This window comes from Stylophora pistillata, chromosome 3, assembly GCF_964205215.1.
Source record: "Stylophora pistillata chromosome 3, jaStyPist1.2, whole genome shotgun sequence".
NCBI lineage: Eukaryota > Metazoa > Cnidaria > Anthozoa > Scleractinia > Pocilloporidae > Stylophora > Stylophora pistillata.
In genome coordinates this window covers 12,662,501-12,688,094 of record NC_142521.1, presented here as the reverse complement: position 1 = coordinate 12,688,094, position 25,594 = coordinate 12,662,501, and the positions used below count along the sequence as shown (strand labels likewise).

Sequence of the window (25,594 nt, the reverse complement as noted above, 5' to 3'; positions counted from 1 at the left end):
TAACTTTTACTCGACGTTAGCGAGTAACGATGGAAGCATCAAATATTTTCCGGGAAACACCAACAATTCTTGGAAAAATCGACTCAACAGACGCTTAGATTTGGAGGGGTACTGGGAAGTGGGATTGTCGAGCATTTCCTTACCGAACGAATCGCTCTTGATACCTTACCTGTAAGGGTTATCTGAAACGTGCATTATGATGAGAACATTTCGAATGGTTTACCGTTCTAGAGGGAATCTCGATCAGTTGATATTCTTGCACTCACTTGTATTCTAACCCCCCGTGCAGCTACGTGGTATGAACATTAATGAACCCTCTCGGCTGAGTGACTCGGACCCAGGCCGCGCGGGAGGTGCCAGTATGGCGCATCATACTACTTTCCTTCAAAGGAGAGAGCCATACATCAACCCTTCAACTCCCAAGAGGGATCAAGACAGAATTTCTCCCAACAATATCAATACAATACCAAGCAGACAAGTGATGAGAGTTTGGAAGAATATCAAGTAGGGGGTCATTCGTTGATCTAATACCAAATTCTCGAAACTGACATCTTGAAAATTGTATGGCAGACAGTAAGGAGAATTACTAATCAGATCTCAGGAATGGAAGGGCGAAGAGAGAAAATGCGACACCATAAAAAATCACATGAAAACACCTTGTTTATTTATAAATTTGGCTTATAATCAACCCAGGTTAATTGCTGTACGTAACGAACAAATTTTGCTGTCTTTGTTGTTTGCATACGAAGCTGAACAGTCAAAAAATAAACATGAAAAATGTAAAAACTTTTTTAAAAGTTAAACGAGTTAGTTAGACCTTACAGTCTGTAACACTCTTGGATAAATAATTTAACGAAAACACAGTTATCCTAAAATGCCATCTCAAAAATCTATGATTTTATTTAACAACTATTTACCGGAGTGGAGGTGGCTAGTGATGAATAATTACCGAGCTGCGAGGCGACGAGGTAAATATTAAGCGCAAGCCACCGACACTGAGGCGAGTAATTGTTTTAGTATATACTAAAACTGCGAGATAATGGAGCACAAAAAGGTGATTTAAACTCATTTATAACTTAGCTAGCAGAACCGCGCAATCAAATTTAGTATACGTAGGCGTGCTCAAAATGCCGATAGTGCACGCTGATAGCGTGAGCAAATCGCTTTGCCAGAAATTTTTCTTTTCGCGCGAGCGGCCATTGTTAGCGTCGGGAAAAAAAATATATTTCGCGGTAATAATGGATACATACAGAGACTCGGCCCACCAGTCCCAAAACGAAGACAATTTTCCGACCTTTTCCCTTAGGTTATAGTTCTTAAATGAGGCAGAAAACGAGAAAAACAACGGAAAAGGAGACTCGGCATCAGCGCCGTCACGATTCGCTTCACTAGGGAATTTAAAGTGCCCCTGAGACGAAAATTGACCGTTTTATTTTGGGCTAATTTGTTTACAGAATGTTGAATTGGGTCAAGGTAAAACCTTTTTCGCCATTAAAAACTCAAAACAAACCTTCCATGACCAATTTTTATCGCTTCAAAGTCGTACAAAAATCGTCCGCCATTGCTGAAAACATGTTCCAATTGTACAGCAGAAAACGTCATCATGACGTCAAAGGCTCAACAAACTTATGCTTTGCATTGTCACAACTCTCTTTGTTCGCTGCACAGAGAATCGCACATATTACTTTTCTGAGAACTGTTTCGTTGTCTGTCGTGAAATGTCGACTTAATCTAACGATGAATTGTCCCAGAAATCATCTGAAGCTTCTGTGGATAGTTTTACGCCGGCAAACGATGAATTTTTGCCGTGCGAATAAAGATAAACACAAATGAATAAAGGCTGATAGTTTCGAAAGAAACTGTTTGGGGCTGCTTCGGTGGGAGTAACGAAATAATATGGATATATCAACAAAGTTGAAATGGTAAATTAGCCACCGTAATGATTACAACAGCTGACGTTTCGAGCGTTAGCCCTTCGTCGGAGCGAATAGAGGAATTGTGGGTTGTGTGTGAACGGCACGAACTCGCCATGTCGCTTTTGTGGTCGCATCGCTTTATCGCCTTCAAATTCTAGTTTTGCTTGTCGTAAGGGATTTTACTTTTTTTTAAGAAATAATCGGGTGATATATAAAAATTGTTTTCGGCAATGGCGGATATTGGGAGTTTGTGAAAGCCATTTCCACGCCATCTATGTGTTTGCCCCGATGCACTTGGTCAATGATCTCACTAACCCTTTCCTGCGTGTTTTTTACCATCGGTGCTTTGAGAGGTTTGAAGTGAACTTTGTTGTTGAGTTGCACATTTGCCTCTTTTGTTTTTTCTATCTTATTCATGATGACTGTTGTTGTGTTGCTTTGGTGAGGTTTAAAGCACAGTTTGTTTCAACTCTTTTAGAGCCGTGACCTCATTGCGTTACATAGTATTTTTTGGCTCAGAGACAGTCTGCAAGTTGTGTTATGACAATTTTCCAAGTAGCTCTGAAGGGCGAGAGAAGACTGAACCGGTGGCATTCAGGTTGATATGAAACGGAAGTGGTTCTTTGTTTTGTCCATGAAAGGTGTAACGGAGGCGCATTCGTCCACAGGCAGCCCAAGCTCACTACTAGAAATGCGGACATGACTCTTAAGGTCGGCACACACGAGGGGACTAGTCCCCTGCGACTAGTCCCGGCGACAAGTCTTTGAAGGGTTTATACGAGGGGACCGGTAGCAGGGACTAGTCCCTTAAGGCGTTCACACGAGAGTACTCAATTGCACAAGAACATAGGAAAATTAAGAGACAAATGATGTTTCTTAGTTTGGGGCGTTACACGAAAACAATTAAAATTTGTTAACTTTTCATTGTAGCACTATTAAACATCAACGCAAACGAACTACACTTATTCAGTCGGATTATTCATGCTTTTACGTGTTCCGTTTTTGTTTTTTTTATTTTATTTTTAACAGACACAGATTCAAATAAGGTAAAAAAATCCATCAAAACGGCTCCAAGACATCTGTATATGTTTACAAAACTAGAAATAGTTTTTTATTCTTCAGTTGTAGAAATCTAGAAGTCAGGGAAAATTCATGGAAACTGCAATGTTTACAAATACCGGAAGTCACGCATCATACTGACCCGTGATTGGCTTATTTACCGTTTAGTCGCAGGGACTGGTCGCACAAACAGTTCACACGAAGGGACAAACATTTGTTTCATGCGACAAGTCCCTGCGACTGGTCGCACGAATTCAAACCAGTTTGAATTCGTGCGACCAGTCGTAGGGACCAAATTTTGGTCCCTGCGACCACAGAAATGTGTAGTTCACACGAAGGGACTAGTCGCATGAAACTGGTCGCTGGGACTAGTCGCAGGGACTAGTCCCCTCGTGTGAGCCGACCTTTACAGTGTTGCGCAACGCTTTATATTTATAAAGGTTTGTATGGGATGTTAGCGGTTTACCTTAAAAGAGAGAAAAGATGTCTTCTTTTCAAATAAAATGGACTTACCTTATTGCCTTGTTGTTTTCTTTGTTGATTACCAGCGTCTCAGGCCATTTTGAAGCGTTTTCGGCGAGTTAGCGCTATTTTGGGGTTCAACTGCTAAAAGAAGTTCTTTTAGCAGTATAGGGCTTTAATCTTTTATCACAAAAATATGTTAGAAAAGTTAACGGTGCAAAGAACCCAGTAATTCTCAGCTTTTTCGTCGTTACCGAAAAAAAAAAACCAGTTAAATTCAGCGCATGCGTAGTAAGTCAAAAAATTGCGTTTGAATGGAAAACTGCTTTCTCGGAAATATGCCTATTTCTTGAGAACCACTCATTAGAATTGCACGAAATTTGGCACAAAAATACTTTTGGAAATAAGTAACTGGAGTATCGAAAAAAATTGATTTTAAACTAAGGAAATTCTAGAAAATCGCGTGAACCTTCAACAAGGGATAATCAAAGATCTCTCTGTTAAATTGTTAGCAAAATGGTGTTAACTTGTGAATATCGTTACAAGCTCGTTGCATGCAAGTTATAAAGAAAATCTAATGACTAGAATTTCTGCAAAGAAACAAAACCGATTTTAATGGCCTATTTATATCCATTCATGTCGCCATGGCAACGGCACATACGTCAGCTTAACTATCGAAAAAACAAAGTTCGTGTTGTTAACTTGCTAGCTGCCAATTTTGGCGACCGAGAGATCAAGGGTTTTAGAGAAAATGGTGAAAGAAACAAAGGTATCAGAAACTGCGTTCAGCCACCTTATTCAAATAAAAAATAAGCTGTTTGTTCTACTTTCGCTGATCTTAAAGCCAGCATTTTTTTAGAGTCAGAGCACACAATTATATTTTTCATCTCTTTTGTATAAAAGTGAGCTCTTTGAGATCAGAACTCTCCTTCCTCACTTCGGCTATTTTATCATTCTTATTTACGATGTTCACCGAGTACTTTCCTTTGTGTAAGGTATTCTGCCAGAGAGTTGTTAAAGGCGGATATTGATCAGCTCACATCTCTAGGGGACAAAACCCGTGGAGGTTCGTAGGCTTCTCTTTCGTCGAGGTCGCACTGAGGACGGTTTTACTTCTCCCTTTTTTCTTGAACGATAGGCACTGAACCCGGCAGAATTCTTCGCCTAAATCCTTCAAAGTACACAGATCTCTCGAAACAGTCCTCCGAGAAGTGTTCGGAGCAGGTCGCAAATATTCCTGCAGGATTGAAGTTTACTCGACGAGTTCGGACAAATCGCATCCGTTTTTCCCGCTCTGACCTATCTGCAAGACTACGATGCAGAGAAATACCTGCAGCATGGTCTGCACGTTTACTTCAGCTTTGAATTACGCATCGATGCCTCGCCATTTTTGTTTAGTTTTTGTAAGAATAGAGTAAAGCACTCTTTTTATGTTCGCTTGACATTTTGCCATGTGAGATTTTCGCGTTGAGCCTTTAACGTCACTTCCTCTGAGTCCTGTGATCAACTTCCGGAACATGGTCAAATAATGGCGGACGCGAAATCGCGAATTTAACGGCCCGAAAAAAGATATTTCTGGTGCTCGGTCTAGACTGAAATTTGGCAGAGTATGTGAAGGAGACACACTGAACACGAAAATGAAAAAACATGGTTTACGAAAATTTTGATCTCAGGGGCACTTTAAGCAAACAACGACGGCGACGGCAACGAGAACGTGGAAAATCAATAGATGTAATTGGCAGAACAATAGCCCAGCACGTGCGTTTTAAAACTGTACATTTCTTAGCCGTCTTTTGCAAAAAAAACAACATGAAATCCCCAAAATTTGCGTCGGCTGCGAACCGAAACCGCGGCTGCAAATTATTTTAATTTACATTTGGAACTCAACGCTACTTTTATGCGTTATGTTGAGTTTGAGGTCTGGCGCCCTGTGAGACGGTAAACACATGCAGCCATTTTCGAAATTATAACCAAAAGTAGAAACTCGTTTTTTGATCGACGTCTTCCGTGGCGTTGCCGTCGTGACTGCTTAAATTCCCTACTGAGCCAGGGTGAAAAGCAACAAATTTTGACAGAAAGACACTCTAGTAAAACCAAACAAATGACAACTGGTCTGTTTCAACCTTCAAAGGTAAGCTCCAATTTTTCCGTTTTAAAATGGTTAAATATATATTTACAGTTGTTCTCCGAAATAATAAAACTCACAGAAAAATTTTGCTTAATATTTCGCTTACCGCAAACAATCACTTCTGATATTGTTGTCCGTTTTTCACGTCGGATTTGATGGACAATTCCACCGGCTATGTTATAAAACAATTGGTTCATACTTTTAGCTGTGCACTATCGAGTTATGGAGCACGTGGGAAGTTTGGAGAGCACAAAAGAAGCTGAAGTTGCCCTCGGCTATTGCCTCGGGCAACTCTTACGCTTCTTTCGTGCTCTCCAAACTTTCCACGCGCTCCCTTTAACAATTGGTTCATGCTTTAGCGTGCAGTATCGAGTTATGGAGCACGTGGGAAGTTTGGAGAGCACGAAAGAAGCGTAAGAGTTTCCCGAGGCAATAGCAGGGCAACGCTCTCCAAACTTCCCACGTGCTCCATAACTCGATAGAGCACAGCAAAAAGCATGAACCAATTTTTTTATAACATAGCCGGTGGAATTGTGCATCAAATCCGACACGAAAAACGGACAACAATATCAGAAGCGAATTGTGACGGCACTGATGCCGAGTCACCTTTTGCGTTGTTTTTCTCTTTTTCTGCCTCATTTAAGAACTCTAGCCCAAGGGAAAAGGTCGGAAAATTGTCTTTGTTTTGGGACTGGTGGGCCGAGTCTCTGTTTGTATCCATTATTGTCGCGAAATATATTATTTTTCCCCGCGCTAACAATGGCCGTTCGCGCAAAAAAAAAATTTCTGGCGAAGCGATTTGTTCACGCTATCAGCGTGCACTATCGGGATGTCGAGCACGCTTACGTATACTGAATTTGATTACGCGGCTCTGCTAGCTATGTTATAAAACTCGATAGCGCACGCTAAAGCATGAACCAATTGTTAATTATCCCTGCAAAGATTGCAATATTTACGGGCGCAAATCCCGCGCGAGTTTCCCGGAGGTGAATAGCAAAGGATATTAGGAGTTTGAGTGGCCAATCAGAGCGCACCTTCGGCGATATCCACTGTTTTAATATAAACTAATAGTTGTTAGCATCACCTTGCTAAGATTATATCTAATGTATTACAATAAATGGTTTTTTACGACTAGTAAGAACATGCTACAGCCTTTCATCACTCAACAGTGATCTTCCTGTACTTTAATTAGGGAATGAGGCACATATTTCAAAAAGGTTGAGAAAGTGTCGACAATAACTCTTTCTGTGGTATCTTCTTGAATTCCCTGTTATGTAGTAAACCTTAGGAGTGCGTCATCTAGCTTATTTGAATACTATGAGCATATACCTGAATTTTATGACCGACTTACAACTACCCTGACGCCAAATAGTAACTAAAAGCTTTCAAACTTCAATGTTACATACTTCCGAAAGTTTACAGTTTTCAAAGACGGACCATAACATAAGTTTTAGGTGTGAAGTGGCTGGATGGAGAGAACTTTATGTCATGACCTCGCAGGTTTTTTGCCAAGTGAAAAAAACCGTTTCAGAGATAACATCAGAATAGAGAACTCTAAAAGCCGCATAACTTTTTAAAAAGGTCAGTCCTTTCAACGAATACGAGCAAACGTAAAACTAGATACACCTGTAGTGTATTAATAACATTTGCATAGGCAGAAGTATTAACTACACGGTCAATTAACCACTGACAGATAATAAAAATGTTATTTTTTTATACCGAAAATAACATTTGTTTAGCTTGATTAACATGTTTTGGCCGTTATTCGCGCAATATAAACATGTTTTCCTTGTATCCCTACAATTTGAGAAAGTGAGTGAGGAGAGAGCACTTATTCGAAAGGGGGCTTGCTTGACGTTATGTTCAAGGGGATGGGCGCCTTTTCGCGGGTAGGCGCTAATTTGAGCGTGTACGTTTATTCGAGGAAATACGGTATCTCTACTGAGACAAACGTCAATTTACTTTACCCCAAGTCTTCTGCGATTTCGTCTATCCCTGGTCTCTTCTCAGGATCCTTTTGCGTACATTTTTGTATCATATCGTGAATATTTCGTCTGGTCACCTTAGCAAATTGTTTTTCGCGCCTTTCAGGATCTGGCCGTTCTCGCGTGTACATTTCACATAGGAGAACACCAAAACTGTAGATATCAACCTGATGATGACAAACATAAAATATAACGAATCCCATGCAATCCTGAATCGATTAATACGGAATAAATGTAGTGGAAACCTTATTCTTTCTTTCACCCCAGATGAGATAATAATTGATGGCATACATACAAAAAAATTTTTTATAATGGTGCAATGAAAGATGACGAATCGGATGCAATCCTAAATCGGTTAATGCAGAATAAATCCAGTGGAAACTTAATTCCTTCTTTCGCCTTTTTGATTAGATCAGAAAATAATATGAGGAAATACGAAGTTGTAATGGGATTATCATCGATTATAGTTCACCACTAAATTTTCTCCGGTTCTTATTGGTTTAAATCGATCTCATGACGCGATAGTGTTCATCCGTGGAGAGACACTAGCAGCCCATAGTGCCCGCCCGCGGAAAATACCCGGATGGATAGTGCCCGTCCGCGGAAAATATCTGGATTGATAGTACTCAGCCGTAAAAAGTTTTGAATAGTTTGACGGCCGCGAAGTTAGGCAGATCGGAAAAACAGTGACTTCTCAATTCTGACAGGTATCACGTATTATTTAGCCAATGTACGGTTGCGAATCATTGACATTTGTGACAAGCTGTAGGCGCGGAAGAAAATTTAGTGGTGAACAATAAAAACAATAGAGGGTTTGTCTCGGAACTATCGGTCTGATAGTTGCCCCTTGGAAATTTGATGTTCTTAAAACTAGCATATTTGCCCTCGAAGCTGTGCTTCTCGGGCAAATATTTGTTTTAAGAACATCAAATTTCCGCGGGGCAACAATCAGCCGATAGTTCCTCGACAGAAATACTCTATTGTTTAAATAGTTAAAAAAAATATTCGAGTTTTCTCTCCCTTGCTTTGAATGATAAAATAATTTGTGAATAAGGTGAACTCAACAACTGACTGCTAGAATAGTTAATTTCACAAAGGTAAGTAAAAACAATAACTGAAATTTTACACTCTACAGTTGAGAGTACCACTGACCTTTACGGTTTGTGCGTTAGAACGCATTTCTGGGGCGCTGTAACGCATATCCCCCGGGGCAGTTGTCATGGTTTTCTGATGGAAACTGGTGGCAATTGAAATGGTCAGCTTTGCTCTCCACTTGTTTTCTTGTCCCCAAAGTAGAACGTTATCACTGGTGATGTTGCGATGAATGATGGGAGACGGTTTCTTCTGATGAAGGTAGCTTATCGCCCCTGTAACATCCTGAGAAATGCGAGAGATTTCTGTTACTGTGAGAGACTGCTCGTCTAGCAATGTTCGCAAACTCGATTCCATGAGCTCTGTTACCAGCAGAGGCCTTACATCTCCAATGTTAACCGCTCCTATGAACTGCACTAAACAAGGGTGGCGACATCTTGAAGCAATATTTATGGTTTCTTCAAACAGGTTGCGGTTGTGGGAGGAGACGATGTGATCATGGATCTTTTTCACGGCAATTGCACCGCCACAATATTTCCATTCATAAATAATTCCATAGTCTCCTCTACCTAAGATTTTATCTTTCCTTAGCTGAATTTGGTCGCATGGGATGTTCCAGTCGGCTGATCCTTGGGAAAAATCAATTCTGCATTCTTTCGTTTGCTTTCCATGAAAATTCTCCAGCTGAGTAATTATTCTCTGAACCTCAGGTCGCTCTTCAGGTTTGGACTGAACACATTCCTTGACTAGGTCTTCAAATATGGGGTTTTTCAGTTGAGAAATATATTTCTGCCGATTTTTGGCATCTGGCAGCTTACCAACGCACATTTCTAAGAGGAGAACACCAAAGCTGTAAACATCAATCTGCCAAGAGGAAAAATTTTCCAACTTTAGCACAACGATTTCTCTCAGAGCTCAAGTTTGGTACCACTTGGGTGGGGAAAGGGGGCAGTGATTTGCAAGATTGCACAAAGGTAACTTTACTGTAACAGACATTTACTACTATGAGCACGACAAAATAACTTAAAGTAAGAGGTGAGTTACAGATAGCTCAAGACCATTACAATTAAATTTTGGATGGTCTTATGACCACAAAATAAGCTTTGGTAACAATAATTTTTAGCCCAGCGTGGATGGCTATCTGACTAGATTTTTACAGTGAAATGCTCTGCCCCCACAAAAGCATCTTAACACACGAGTAGTTGATCAATGCTCAGATTCATGTTTGTTATCTCAAACACCAAAAGAGGGAACCTGCCAATAACGCTTCATAATATTTTGAAAACTTTGAAACCAATAACAATCTAAATCAGCAGGCCATTTCCGAATTACCTTTAGCCTCTTTTTCAAAACGAGGCCTGGTGCTCGAAAAGGAGTGAAAATGAGTTTAATTTACGTGAATGGATGAGCACCAAGACACGCTTTGAAGAACAGGCTAAAGGTAATTGGGAAATGGGATATTGATAGGCCCTCGACTAAATAGCGTAGATCAGAATCTCTTACATCTAACGAACAAATCCCCATCCGTTCTTATATATCTCTTTTTGGCTGATAGATGCGAAAGAATGAATTATGGCAGAAGAAACGCAGTTTGCCTCATAGTTTTAACCTCTACAATTTTAGTGTGAGGAAAATCTCATAAATGAACTTGGATAGGAACATCTGACCTTGGTTGTATAAGTTTTTTGTTTTACTGCCTCAGGAGCACTGTAGACCGGATTTCCAGGTGCTGGTGTCTCTATTGACTTGAGAAAGTTAGCAGTACCATAATCCGATACCTTGGCTCGCCACTGGAAACCCTGTCGCCATAGCAACACATTTGCACTGCTTATGTCTCGATGGAGGATAGGAGGATTTTGCTTATGAAGATAATTCAATGCACGTACCACGTCCAAAGAGACAACCGAAATTTCTATGTTGGTGAGAGATTGCCGCTCTAGCAACTGTCGTAAACTCGATTCCATGAGTTCTGTTATAATAAGTGGACTTTTGTCATCGTATGTAGCTCCAATGAACTGCAGCAAACAGGGGTGGCGGCATCTGGAAGCCATCTTCATTTCTCTTATAAATAATTGGACGTAATAAGGCGTTAGTATTCGGTCGTGAATCTTCTTCACAGCAACCTTGCAGCCTCTGAAATCTCCCTCTAAAACTTCTCCCCAACCACCTCGCCCAAGAGACTTCTTCGAAATGCATATTTCATCAAAAGAAATGATCCAGTCGCACTCATCTAGTGTTTGCAGCTCGCTTTGTTCCTTCACCGCATTTGGTTCACTTGGTAGATCAACTAACCTCTGATTGGCTTCCTTGTTAGTCGGTTCTTGTTCATCTTTCTTTCTATCTCGTTCTTGTTGTTCGGGAACTTTCATTAATGTGTTCTCAAGGTCACCAATTCTTTTTTCATGCGTTTCCCGTTTATTCGGCGTCTCAGGCGTCAATCTTTCCTCTGAACCATTTGATCCTTTTTCGCTTTGTCGCGGTGTAAAATCTGCAAAACGGTTGATAATAGGGACTTTAACCAAACCACGACAGCTACGACAACGAGAACGTGGAAAAACAATAGATCTAATTGGCAGAACAATAGCCCAGCACGTGCATTTTAAAACTTTGTACATTTCTTAGCCGTCCTTTTGAAAAACAACAACGTGAAATCACCAAAATTTGCGTCGTCTAAGAAGCGAAACCGCGGCGGCGAATTATTTTCATTTGCACTTGGGACTCAACGCTACTTTTATGCGTTATGTTGAGTTTGAGGTCCTACACCCTATGAGACGGTAAACACATGCAGCCATTTTCGAAATTCAAACTAAAAGTAGAAACTCATTTTCTAATCGACGTCTTTCGTGGCGTTGCCGTCCTGACTGCTTAAAGTCCCTAATAGGTTAGCATTGGGTCCACGATATTCATGTTTAGTTTGGGGAAAGGTTGCCCTTTGAAAACCATATTCTAGACAACAGCTTCCAAAGTCATTACACAGTGCATTTATACGCGAAAATATGGGGTAGCGTATACTTAGAAATTTTACTTGGAAGTTGATAAAATTAAAGAGATTCACTTTGCTTCGCATAATACATTTACCACACATATGACACGAAGCTCATACCTTTTTCCCGATAATTCTCTTCAAGTTCATCGTTCTTCTCGTTCAAGATTTCTGTGGGTCGCTCTTCATAAACTCTTTTCTCTCTTCTCTGTGTTTTCTCAAGCCGTTCTTCACTTTCCATTCTGTTCGGTAAGCACACTGTATGAGACCTCACCAATGGTCGTCTTCGACTTTGAGTTCCTCTCACACCGAACCCTGATTACACAAGCACAAAAATCAGATCATGGATGAGGCAAGTCTAAAAATAAACTTCCTGAAAGGTGAAGCGGAGCGCGGGAGCCTCCAAATTACACTGGAAGGATCCTCTCAAATAAACGCTCAACGCCTGCGATATCGACCATCGACCATCAATTTCGGAGAAGCCGGACCGAACCTTCATTTACAGCCTATGCCGACAACATTCCTGTCTCGTATCGGCCTCGAAAGCCAAAAAAAAACCCTATCCCGAAGGTTATTTGAAATTTACGTATGATCTTTAATTCAACCACAGTTAAATTCAAATTATGACTTGAATTATTATACACGAAACGTAAGATTCTCCAAATAAGTTTGGAAAGCTTCATTCAGACTTCGACCAAGCAATTTAAAATTCCAAACCTTCGAAGCTTTTGCCGCACAAAACATTTCCCTTATTCATAAAAACTATGCTCGTACCTTTATCCTTTACCTCCAGTTCAGGTTTATAGTTCTTCTTTGAAACGTCAGCGGAATACTCTTTTGGAACATTTTTTTCTCCTTTTGGTCTCCGGAGTTCTTCGAGCCATTCTGGATCTACATCTGACGAACGCACTGAATCAAAATTCCACCGTTGTCGTCTTGGTCTTAGAGTCTCTGCACCTATTTCAAACAGTTTGTAAAAGGACAATTGATGGATGGGTTTCTCTTTTCTTATGGCTAATAAAATAAAGAGTTTATGTTCGCTGGCATCGATATGTTTTGAGCCTGACTTAAGGTTATTTTAGCCCTAAGTCAGACTAGTGCAGCCGTTAGGAGAGGGTTAATATGATTTCCGAGAAGAGCCCAAAACATATTTATTCCCAAGAACATTAAAAGTATTACAATGTAAGTATGTATTACTTTTGAGGGCTCTGAAAAAATAAAAACTGAAAAAAACAAATGACAATAAAACAGTCTGAACTATGAAGCGAGCGTGCGAGGGGGCTAAAATAGGTTGTATCCCGTCAGAATTACCATTTTAGCCCTCGAAAAGCCCCACAATGTCCGACAAAGTGATAATAATTTTCCTTCAGTCATATCTTCATTTCTCATACCTCCCGTAGCTGTGCATGGTCTCACAAGCACATCCTCATTGTACATTTCACTTTTACTCGTTTCCTGCGGAAGAGATAAGCGTTTTGATTCTCAGATCTCTTTTCGGTTAGCGATTGTTTATTTGTTTTTAGCTTGTGAATTACTGTCTCCATCGCCATCGCCATCGCCATCGCCATCGCCATCGCCATCACCAACCAGTATCTTCATAATCAACATCAACATCATAATTTTTATCGTGGAGGTACTTAAACTTTCTAGATTCCCTAGAAAAACTCAGGTATAAATAAGCCAAACAAGGCTGGGTGGCAGACCGTAGTCGTCCATCAAGTATTGTCTAGCTGCTTTAAAAATCTTTGTCATACCTCCCGACTAAAACATGTTTTCCGATTGTGGGATAAAGTGTCCAATACTATCATGGTAAAAAACTCACTTACACCAAGGAGAGAGAGCTTCAACTTTGGACTTGCACATGATAAAGTTCCACACCTTGAAACCGCGGCAAGTAAGGTGAAGCCCATATATTATTTGTTCTACTTTTTAGGTTGGACGGGCGAAAACCGTGAGTTTGTGTCCTCTGATAGTCTCAATGTCTCCCAGTAAACTCACTGTTTCATTCTCAAGACATGACATTTCCATTATAACACTAAAAGGAAAGGACCCACCGTATCCTAAAATAGAAGATGCCCTATAATTTTCAGTAATTTAAGATTAACAAATGGTAAAAACCGCAACGTGCACTTTTGAGATATGCATGCACGCGGGAGGTTGCTAAGCACGAAAGAATGTAATAGTCGCGCGAGGCGATAGCCTCGAGGCGAGAGCGACTCTAGCTTCGAATTCTTGTTTACCATTTTTTTTATAAGATGATATTGACAAATTATAGCAAAAGATTCTCTTTTTATCTAACAAATCTTACGTGAGCAGAAAAAACAGGCGTGCGAAAACTAGTCTTTGCATTTGTTCACGTCAGCGGCGACACACATGGATAAGTGATGAACACTGAATTGACCAATCAGAGTGTACGCTTTACTTTGATTACGTTATAATTTGATTTTGACCCCGCCTATATCAAGGTGTACATAGAATAATTTCTTTTTTCACCTTTTGGGAATATCCCATGGCTGTTTTTGGTCTCACTTGTGCGCTCTCCCAGCAGCCTTCTCTTCCATGTCTTCGTTCCTAAAAGTAAAATCCGGAAGTTTGCTCAGGGTTCGTTTATCGGCTGGCAAGTTAGTGTTTGTGGTTGTTGCGTAACGGCATGTTTGTTGACACGCGTAGGCATACATAAGGATAAGTTTCTCAGATGACTCGGATGGCACTCTTAAGATGATATCCAACATCTGTAGATTCCTTTACGGATGTGATACGGGCCAATAGTTTACAAAACTGGGCTTAATCTGTTTCACGTTAAAGAAAGGAGTACGTATGATGCACGATCCTCGCAGTAGATAATACCGCAGTTCAAAATATATGAACTTCATATATTTATTCTATCTCAAAGAAAGGAGTGTGCTAGAATGCTAGAGATATGGAATCTTGAGCCGATTAAAGCGAGTAATATTTGAAAGATAAGGCAAGGCATTGAAGCATTTAGAGTTGCTGAGGGAAGACCGGAGACCACTGAATTTAACTTTTTCTATGATATATTACTTGCATACGATTTCAAGACTCGATTGTAACTAGGACGGTGTAAACTGCAGGTAATTTAACTTAAAGGTGATTCCAGTCCGAATTGCACAAGCTAAGCTAAGCACTCGTTTGTGACAGCTCACTCGATAGGAACCTCTTATTCGTTAGGAACCTCCTATGTTATCTTTGAGGCATTTGAAATTATTTTTCCATCAATTTCTATGATATTTACATAAACAGAGGTGTTAAATCTAGTGGTGCCAGAATTAACAGAGCATACACCTTCGCATCCGTAATGACGACTGACAAGGGAGGCAAAGGAGAAAGAGCATGGAAATGGGTTTAACTTTTTTAACATCTTTACTTGAGACTGCGATGAGAATTCGAACTTGTTTTCGTTTTGTTTTCGTTGTGGCACATATTTCTGAAAGTTTATTTGATATGATTACCTCTCCACGTGCTCTGACCTCGGCATCGATTACACCACGCGTGATTACATGACGCGCGAACAAGGACTGCATCGGACAGTAACTAAACCGGCCTTTTATTGCAATTGAAGCTTTCAAACATGATTAAAACTTAATCAACGGTGCGAAATAGGGAATTTACAAACAAAAATTACTAACAATGAAAAATGAAATTCACTATCATAGTTGAATCACTGCGATACTTTAAAAACAATCGGCACAACCTTAATAACTGCAGGACTCAAATGATTTATTTCGAGAAAAATTCAATTTGAGTAAAATCTGTCCTTCAACCTGCCACCTGAGCACAAATTTGGCGAGCAATTTTTAAAAGTAAGATGTGAAGTTTATGCTGATTGAATCAAATAAACCTTTTAAAACTGCCTGCTCGTCTTGATACATGTAGTCAGCACAGTTGAAACGAAAAAGTGTGTAATGCTACATTCACAGAATTTACAACATTATTTAAAAGCTCATGAGCAATTTTTATTGTACTAAAGCAATTATCCCGGCCGAAGGCAAAGTGAATAATGTTAAATAATCCCCTCGACTTCGTCTCGAGGATTGTTTACCGAATAAGTGCTAAACAATTTTCTTGTTTTGTTGTAATTCCATTTGTGTGAGAATTGTTTCATACAACAAAGTATTCTTCGTTTTTTAATATTCTGTTAATCCGTGCGTTAAGATACTTCGCCATTCCGCCTATCCGCCGTTCCATCCTTTCATTAAATAGGGTCACCCTGTCAACTCAAGGTATCGTATTTCGCAACTTTCTCGCTACGCAAATATTTAGTTGTTTTGGGTATGAGTCGAGTCGCTGATTCAAACGGTAAAATGTTCTCTTAATAAAATTCCCTCCAAATTTACATGATGTGCAGATCACATCAATTGAGACATTTCTGCTTAGAAAAGTTTTGATTCAAATTCTGGTTCGGTGGATGCCACTTGAGATTGTCATCGTCTTTTAGAGTGTCACGGCAAGAACTGCAAAAATTATATTATCAGATCTACTAAGCATAATTCGCAGATTTAAACGGTAAAATGCTCTATTCAACAAAAATTTTTTCTTCCAAATTCTAAGATGCACCGATCACACCTGTGTTCAATCACGTGCAATCATTTTGTAATCACTAGTATGATTACGGACCGAACATGATTTATTATCATTACCATTATGATTATTACATGTACTATCCATTCTAATAATGATTTGTGACTTGCAATCTGTGCTCTCTTCCCTTACAATAAGGCTAGGTTCGATAATTGGATGAATAAGTCTGTCATTTAAAAACAAAGCCAAATTAAACTGCAGACACACGTTAATTAGTATGCAGTTCTGAGGTTTACTCCCGTGTTCTCAACTTTATTGTGATTGGTCAAAACTTGATAGACCTGTTATTAGACTTGAAAGCATCAGATCAAAGTGAACATGGTCTTAAATTAAGTAAGGACACCCCGAAACTCCATCTCAAGTAGACTGTGTCGGCACGAACCTTCAGCAGATCTTAAATTGTTAGTAAAATTAGCTTCATGAAAATGAAGTTTACATTACGACTGAATGACCATGAATTAATGGTAATGTAATTGTAATTAATTATTGACCACGAATTGCACGGCCCAACAAACTGGCAGATGGGAAAACTTGCAACCGCTCATAATTTTATGAGGGCTGAATACATGAATGGCTTATATATGTTTTTGGCTGTCTTGAAAGCAAAAACTGTGTCACGAACACCCTTGAAAATCTTATTTTATCTAACTCAAACGGCAGATGAATAACCGGTCATTGTTTACAGCAATTTACGGTAAGGCGACGGAAGGTCTTTTTTTTCTGTTGTAAACCGGAGGACGCGCACAACCTCTCAACATTTGGAATCTGGGGTATTCAGCTTTATAATGTCGTTTCATGACGTATTTTGATAAGAACTTTAAGACCAAAAATGAGACAGCTGAATATATCCAACCGATGCTAAACACCGTTATAAACGTTTCAATCCGACTGATATAAAAGTTATAAAATAGTGAAAACTTACTGTTTCATTTTTCTTTTGGGTATCACTGAAACCTACATTTCAAATTCGCATTCTTCGCCTGATTAATAAAGTAACCTAACCTTTCTTTCATCTTGGCCTTGTTCGTCGGAGTGCGAGAGTGACCTATATCCTCTTTTCTCTAGAAAAGTTGTCTCCGAAAACTGTATGGCTTTAGCATCAGAAGACTCCACCGCTTCTCGGCTTTCTGAATCCCTGTTTGGGCGAAATCCTCCTTCCAAATCAGCCGGATCATACATTTTTGCAGATTAATCTTGCAAAAGTATAGATCTTCCTCTCAGTTTCGTTTCCAACTTTTCAGAATCCCAGTCGCTTATGAAGAGTATGTTCTTGTAGTGGCTCGAGAGTTATGTAGTATTTATCGTTCCTCTTTCTTGATTCGTTCTTACTTTTGTAAAAGGTAACGGTGCAGTTGATTGTTTTCAAATTTACATGATACGCGTAGGGAGAAGAAATATGACGCGCGTCTAATGAAGGGCGCTGTTTTTAGCGTTCTGTGACAATCTTATGACAATCTTATGTACAATGTCATCAAAAGTTGACAGTTCGCTATTGGGAGAGTCAGACAGCAAACTATTTGGTTTGTACCTAGCTCGATTAGTCATTAATGGTAATATATTTCAGAAAACGTTTTTAAGAGGTAAAGATAGATTACAAATAGAAGGATTCTACATCAGCGACTTGCTGGTATATCCGATTGTTTTGTTCTTACGAATTAGACCTTATTCTAAACGAGGGGGAGCGGTGACAAAGGGGATCGCGTGCACCCTAAGGGACCCCTGTTCTCCGCCCTTGATTGAGTTCCAACGAAATGCACCAATAAGGGCTCTTGTTTAGGCTGCTAATGAAATATAATGATTGGCAGGAAGTCTTGACCTGTTGACAGCAATAAGGAAATAAGAAACCTTTCCAAAAAAAAATTAGCATCTAAGGATTCTGATCACCATGACAGTGACACTACTTAGGTACTACTTCGCTACTTAGGTAAGATTTGTAAGTTATGAGTGAAAACCTAGGAAAAACTTTCCCAAGATGTTACCATTACTAGTGCCTCAGCAAATGCACACGGGCGTCTTTTTTTGTAAAAAAAAAACCGTCACGTAAAGGAGAAGACTTAGGAAGTAATTAACCCGGACGTTTCTAAATGAATCAACGCGTAACACAACCCCTCACCACTATTACTACGTGCCCTTGAGCACGATGTGTCGCAGATTCCAATCAGACAGTTTTACTCATTGGAAAACAAGAAGTTTCTCGGAAGTAGAACAAATTTGAACATTGCAAATATCTAGTTTTGATTCTTTATGTGGGACGTTTATATCTTGTGCGGGCAGTTTCCTGTTCGCTTCGAAGTCTGATTAGGGTATTTCAACTGATAATGATCTTCAGGTTTCAGGGCCCACCGTGGGCCTTTAACAGTCAACTCTCGATAACTCAAACCCTCAGTTACTAAAATCTCGCGCTAACTCAAACCAAAATTGATTTCCCCTAGATTTCCGTCACACATTTACTACAGTTTTACCCTCGGCAACTTAAACCCTCGATAACTCGAACATCCCGCTAACTCGAAGCAATTGTCGTTTCTCTTCAGGTCACTCTCTGTATATTTTTGCCCTCGATAACTCGAACGGCACGTCTGTCAATACACATCCTCGGAGACCCAGGGGCTGTCGGTCGATTTCAAGTTAGGGCATGAAGAGCCCCTGGGGACATTGTCTTACAAGACTAGTTCCAAATGGTCGCAGTCGTTCTGCCATCTGATTGGTGCCAGAAAATCTTTGTGTTTTTCTGCCCAATTAGAGTGAAGTGTGTTTTAGAGTCCTTTCGTGTGTTTTAACACGGACATACTCTAGTAGCTCAGTTGCTCACTATGTTTGTTTGGACCGTGTGACGGAGATTTGCTTGAGGTGAAAAGTTTCAGTCTCAGCACACAATGTAAGAGAAATCGATCAGATTGTCCGCGAAAATCTTACCGGAAATTATAGTGAATACTTTCGCAGGTATCACCATAGAACGTGTTTTAAAGTTTGCGAGGTTTGTATACAACACGATGGTTGCAGTCATTGACGTGTCGCTTTAAACGTTAAACGAGATTTAAGCTTAAATCTTTCTAGATTTTTTGCATAATTTGCTGTGACTGAAACTTTGCCAATCCCGTGAAGTTATTTCGTCGCACGGGCCACGCCACAGGCAGCCCAAGCTCACTACTAGAAAAGCGGACGTGACTCTTAACGTGTTGCGCAACATTTTATATTTATAAAGGTTTGTATGGGATGTTATCGGTTTGCCTTAAAAGAGAGGAAAAAATGTCTTGTTTTGAAAAAAACTGGGCTTACCTTATTACTTGGTTGTTTTCTTTTTTGATTCCGAGCGTCTCAGGCCATTTTGAAGCGTTTTCGGCGAGTTAGCGCTATGTTGGTGTTCAACTGCTAAAAGAAAGACAAGGCCGGAAACCTATTTTAGAAGTGTCCGTCTCCCGAAGCAAATAATTCCGCCAAAAAATTACCACCAGTCTCGATTCCTCCAGAAAATCAACGCAGAGATGTTGCAGTTTCATTTCCATTCACTCGATTCCCAATTCCTCCCACAGATCTTTCACTAGCGATGCTTTTACCTCCAGATCGATCGGCTTTCCAATTTCGAATTTGGCTGTTTGAACCATTTGCGGCCCGTTGGCCGATTGCACAGCTCGACCAATCAACATCGAATGGAAATGTGTGATCAAAACAATGCGGTCTTGACAAAACCTCTCGAGGGGACGAGGGGAGCTAACTGGTTTGTTTGTCGACTGCAGGTCGCTGGCTACCCTCGCCGGGCTTATTTTTGTTACCCAACATACTGTGCGATCGGCCAACGGGCCGCAAATGGTTCAAGCAGCCAAATTCGAAATTGGAAAGCCGATCAATCTGGAGAAAAAAGCATCGCTAGTGAAAGATCTGTGGGAGGAATTGGGAATCGAGTGAATGGAAATGAAACTGCAACATCTCTGCTTTGATTTTCTGGAGGAATCGAGACTGGTGGTAATTTTTTGGCGGAATTATTTGCTTCGGGCGACGGACACTTCTAAAATAGGTTTCCGGCCTTGTCTTTCTTTTAGCAGTTGAACACCAACATAGCGCTAACTCGCCGAAAACGCTTCAAAATGGCCTGAGACGCTCGGAATCAAAAAAGAAAACAACCAAGTAATAAGGTAAGCCCAGTTTTTTTCAAAACAAGACATTTTTTCCTCTCTTTTAAGGCAAACCGATAACATCCCATACAAACCTTTATAAATATAAAACGTTGCGCAACACGTTGAGTCACGTCCGCTTTTCTATTAGTAAGCTTGGGCTGCCTGTGCTGGTACTTGCGCAACTTTCTGTGCGTGCCAAGATCAAATCTCATCTTCGCTTGAAAAAAAAGAAAAGCTAAGCGTGGAAACTTATGCTTATTAGATGTGGGTAGATGACCCTGTACTTCTAAGCTGACATTTACAATAAAGCAAACCCGCCCTTTCCATCCAATATTTCTTGGTCTTTGTTTTTCCCATTGAAAACAGCATCGGATCGATTCTCAATGATCAAAGGTATTTAACTTGGTCTTCAACAATCGACAGTAGAGGTGAAATGACAATGACCAAAGGACTAGAAGAGAATCCGTGGCCTTTCTAGCTCAAGAATTTCAATACTCTAGACAGCAGTTGAAAGATTGAACTCTTTCTAAACCCCTTCGGTAACTGCCCGAAAACATCTCTCCTTCCCACGATGTTCTCGTTAATAAGTTTTCGTTCAGATTTTAATTAGCTAACCGGAAACACAGCTAAGCTTTCTCTTAGCACTTGCTGGAGGTTGTCCACGAACTTAACGTTCTCTGCAACCTTGGCCGTATTGTGAACGACTTCACTACTAAGATTAGATTTTGGCGCGCACAGAACGCAGAAAGCTACGTAGGCGAAAGCGCCAGTTGCTCGACATACCTGCGTGGCCCGGTATGGGGTGCCATTACCGCCAAAATTATATTTTTAAAATTATTCAGCCTCTTTTTCATTAACCACTTACTTTTACGAATTAACCATACTTGTCACAATATTATTTAGCCCATTTCAAAAATTATTCAGCCTTTTTTTCATTAACCACCTACTTTTACAAATTAACCATGCTTGACACAATATTACTCAGCCCATTTTGAAAATTATTCAGCCTTTTTTTCATGGGGCATGTTTTTAATTATATCCCAACATAACTTGCGGGATTATAAATATACCCCAGAGTTCTTTTCACGTCCTTTTCGTTGCAATATGGCTGACAGGAGAGGGATCGCGGATGTTGCACGTTTGCTCTCCCAAGCTGCTACCAGTTTGATAAGTCTAGCACCACAATCATCACAAGAGCTTCGAGAAACTAATACTACTTCTGATCGAGCTCAAGCTGAGTTGAAACGAGCGTTTTCTCCGTACCAAAAAGTTCACAACGCTCCATCACCAGTTGTAAGCAACACAACTGCACGTGGAACATCAAGTCAAGCAAAACATTTCACCGTCACAAGGGCCGCAAAAGGGAGGAAGAAAAAAACCAAAGAACTAACAGCAAAATTCTTTTGTTTGGCATACACTGCACAAGATGAAGTGCCGAGTACTGAAGAGAAGAGGGAATTGCTAACAGCAGGCCTTGGAGAAAAAAAAGGTTTTCTTCCAGAAAACTCTAGTGCAGGAGAACTCCACGAGATGGTTCAGGCAACGTTTCCAAAGTTGTACGAAGCTGGTGGTTATGAATTCTTGCACGCTGAACCAAGTTCTCGCCGTCTAAAAGCAATAGCTCCTGGCCCAAATGGGTACACTATGGAATATTTGAAACAGTTTGTTGGCCAAGGACGGATATACATTCGTCCGATACAGTCAAACCTGGATATTGACGATGTTGTCATCCCAGCTAAAATGTCCGTTCCTGATGAGTTTTGTCAGCAATGCTACAAATTTTTCCCAATGAATGAGCTCCGGCAGCACTTAGATGTTTGTGTACCTTTTGATGCACAACCAGGTGCATCTGGTGACCAAGACAACATTACTGGAAAAAATGTTGTCGAGGAACCTCCCAAAGAACAGATTGATCAGGGTGACAAAGAAGTGATTAGTGAAGAAAGTGAGGTAAGCATTGTCATTTTGTAACATAGTTTTCAATTATGATGGTAATACCTTGTGTGTTCATAAACAGTTGGGATGGCTCTATCTTCTTGGTTGCTTTTTGCTGATGAATTGGACTGTGGAATACCATGCAGGAGTGCAATTTATTAAGCTTATCTTCAGTTACAATTAAGTTAGTTTTCATCGCTATGTTAATTACCTACGAGTCAAATCCTGCAGTGCCCATGGCCCCCCTGGGAATTTAACATTTTCGAAAATTCAAATCCTCAACCATACCAGAGGTTTCTTTTGTCAAATACTCCACTATTGGGGCTCAGTCGCACTTGAGCAAACCTCGTTTCAAAGAACCATGAGATGTTCGAATTCAGATTTTGTTTGTTTATGTTTTGGTTTAGCTTTGTGTAGTGTACACTACATGTCAGCTAGTGTTTACCTCAGTTTTTTTCTACATAAATAACAGTAGACTCTAAATCTATCTGCAATAGGTTGCTGAACAAAAGGTGGAAGATGTCGTGATGGTTGATGAAGACAGTCTGATGAATAGCACACACAACACAGAAGTGCCTGTAACGGAACAACCTATTAAAATAATAAGGGTTCATAGATCGTTAGTCAGGCAAGATATGCTAGATATATTTTCTGATGAGTCGATCTTAAAATACACTTTATCTGTCATTATTATTAATCAGCAAGGTAATGAAGAGTCTGGGGCAGGGACTGGACCATTACGGGAAATATTTTCACTTTTTTGGAAAGATTGTTATGAATCTCATATGCTAGGTGAAATTGAAAGAGTCCCATATATCTGTCATGACTTCAACAGAAACAAGTTTGAAGCAGTTGCTAGAATCATAGTTAAGGGATATAAAGATTGTCAATATTTCCCTGTGAAGATTAGTAAGTCCTTTTTAGTGGCTTGTCTTTTTGGAGAAGAGAGTGTGACTGATGGGATGTTGATGAGTTCATTTCAGAATTATGTATCAAGGTCTGAGGCTGATGTTATAGGTAAATGTTTAAGCCAGAGTATTCAGCCCGATGATGATGAGCTACTTGAATTTCTTTCCACATTTGACTGTAAGAGACAAGTCACAAATGACAATATCAGAGAATTGGTTACAGAGATCGCTCACAAAGAGATTATCATGAAACTGCAATATGCAGCAGATTGCTGGAAGGAAATAGTTTCTTCTTTGAAGATTTATTTCATGGATGTATCTTCCTTTTTGGTGTTGTATGATTCTATCATACCTACAAATTCAAAGGTAATTTCACTTTTCACAGCTGCCCCAGTAACAGCAGCTGAATCAGAGACTTTGGGTCACTTAAAGAGGTTTGTTAGAGGTTTAGATGAAGCAAAACTAGCCACTTTCCTGAGATACACTACAGCTTCTGATGTTTTGGTAACAGATATCATAACAATCTCATTTACAAATCAAGAGGGGTTACAACGTCGGCCAGTTGCCCACACGTAGTTTTACTCTGGAAATGCCCAGTACTTATAGCAGCTTCTGTGAACTGCGACAAGAGTTCATGGCAATATTGAACTCAGATGTGTGGGAGATAGATATTGTCTGAGTTGGTGGTAATGGAACCTTTACTATTGTTGTATCAATTTCGTATTTCTTGAAGTTTACAATATCAACATTTTGAAGTTGTTGTTAGATTGAGCTTTATTATGAAATTAGCTTTTACACTGTTGATGTTTCTTTACAGTCAAATCGTCTCAAGTGTACACCCAGAGCCGATTATTGAGTTCATTGTTTTCACAATCATTTCATTATTCGTTGTTAGTGAATTATTTGAAGAAGTAATCCACATTATTCACATTTCAAGCTCTGAATGAATTGTAATATTATCAGAGCTCAAAATAACAATAAGGTATTCTTTATTTTGAGTTTTGGATTATTAATTTCAACAATTCATTGTTGATCCCAAATTATTTGAAGTTGAGAATCACACGGCAAGTTCAGTTAACTTATGAGAAGCTACAGTGTAGTCGTTATAGTTTTGCTGATTGAAAAAATGTTAATCAAAGTAAATGTATATGTTAATAAAACTATGAAAGTTCAACAGCATATTTTGCCTGGCCATCTTTAGCTCAAGATAAAAAAAAAGAACAGTGGCTGAGACAAGGTGAGAGAGACTCCCTACTACATACCCTCCCCAAGAGCCCTACATGTAACTTAAAGCCTGCAATTGACCTGAGCATGTCCCTCTTTGTTGACTTAATAAATGTCTTGCTCCAAGTAGCCAGATTTATATGAGATGGGGGCTTAATAGAGGATTTACTGTATATACTGAGTGATACAATTCAGTGATTACAAATCTCATTTAATGTATTTCTAATTGAAACATATAGTTGTATACCATCTTCGCATGAACTTGCCAGTTGGTCAATTCTATTCTGTAATTCAAGAAGCTGATTATCACTTAGGTTGAATCCTGTTTCTGGTACTTCTACCCTTGAAGTGTCCATGCTCTCATCACCAACAGGACCATCCCAGTCTATTCCATACTGATCAATGTTCTGAACATCATCCTCTTGGGGAACTTGGCCATGATTTCTATTGATTCCTTGAACCCATAACTGCAAAGGACTTCTGTTGTGCTCGGTCCGCAAAGGGTGCCTTATCCATCCTTCTTTCCAACATTTCAGCGAAGCATTTATTTTTGGAAGAAAAGCTAAGTGTAGACTCCAAATGTCTAACTCGTCATCAGGATCTAATGTTTGGCATTCCTCCAATCTAGTAAAGAGGTTGTAATAATAAGAAAGCACCCCATTGTATACATCAACCCACAATCGTTCAATCCTTTGATTGTGAATGCTTCTTCCTCTAATAGCAGAGCCTCTGTCTGGTCCACGAAGTGGATGAGTAAGCATATACTTGACAGTGCAAACATTTTCTCCCCCCTTGTCAGTTCTTATTCGTGATGGTAGGCCCCACTCTTCCACAGCTTTAATAAAAAGCTGCAGTACCGTTTCAGATCTGTTGTTTGTGTTGCATGCCAGAAAAACAGGGAGGCGTGAGTATCCATCTACACATCCATGAACAACAAAACACCACTTGATCAGTTTGTGATTGCCATCCAAGTGCCACAGACCTAACGGCCGGGTAACATTGTACGCATGACGATGCACACACCTATATTTCCGAGCAATCACTCCTATTGGGTCTATGCGATTAAGAGAATCTCTTACACGGTACCTCTGTACATATATTTTCCTCAAACGTAAGTATCCAACTAGTATTTTAGACCCACAATTTGGATGCGTTTCTTTAATTTCTTCTACTACTCTATCAAGTTCTTCC

The 25,594-nt window shown here is 39.9% G+C and overlaps 2 protein-coding genes and 1 pseudogene across 2 annotated transcripts in view; 1 reads left to right on the top strand and 2 right to left on the bottom strand.

Annotated features, from left to right (window-relative positions):
* Positions 1 to 642: 642 nt before the first annotated feature.
* On the bottom strand, positions 643 to 17,605 carry LOC111335245 (uncharacterized). Its single transcript, XM_088752310.1, has 8 exons — positions 17,227 to 17,605; positions 14,119 to 14,196; positions 13,017 to 13,080; positions 12,400 to 12,582; positions 11,746 to 11,940; positions 10,310 to 11,130; positions 8,703 to 9,506; positions 643 to 7,717 (listed from the first exon to the last, which is right to left on the bottom strand). Exons 1-8 carry the CDS (start codon positions 17,401 to 17,403, stop codon positions 7,529 to 7,531), a joined length of 2,511 nt encoding a protein of 836 aa, XP_088608436.1. The 5' UTR covers positions 17,404 to 17,605; the 3' UTR covers positions 643 to 7,528.
* A 152-nt stretch (positions 17,606 to 17,757) lies between these two features.
* Positions 17,758 to 25,594, bottom strand: part of LOC111335220 (uncharacterized) — a 17,833-nt gene continuing 9,996 nt past the window's right edge. Inside the window, exon 5 of the mRNA XM_088752311.1 lies at positions 17,758 to 18,040. Within this exon, the coding sequence (XP_088608437.1) occupies positions 18,006 to 18,040 (35 nt within the window). The 3' untranslated portion in view covers positions 17,758 to 18,005. The remainder of the gene's footprint in view (positions 18,041 to 25,594) is intronic.
* On the top strand, positions 22,689 to 23,858 carry LOC148734568 (uncharacterized; annotated as a pseudogene).

Coding starts and splice junctions, on each gene's coding strand:
- LOC111335245 (XM_088752310.1), bottom strand. CDS start 17,403: ATGTATGATCCGGCTGATTTGGAAGGAGGATTTCGCCCAAACAGGGAT. Junction 9,507..10,309: donor AAAAAACTTATACAACCAAG/GTCAGATGTTCC, acceptor TCCTCTTGGCAG/ATTGATGTTTACAGCTTTGG. Junction 7,718..8,702: donor CTAACGCACAAACCGTAAAG/GTCAGTGGTACT, acceptor TGTCATCATCAG/GTTGATATCTACAGTTTTGG.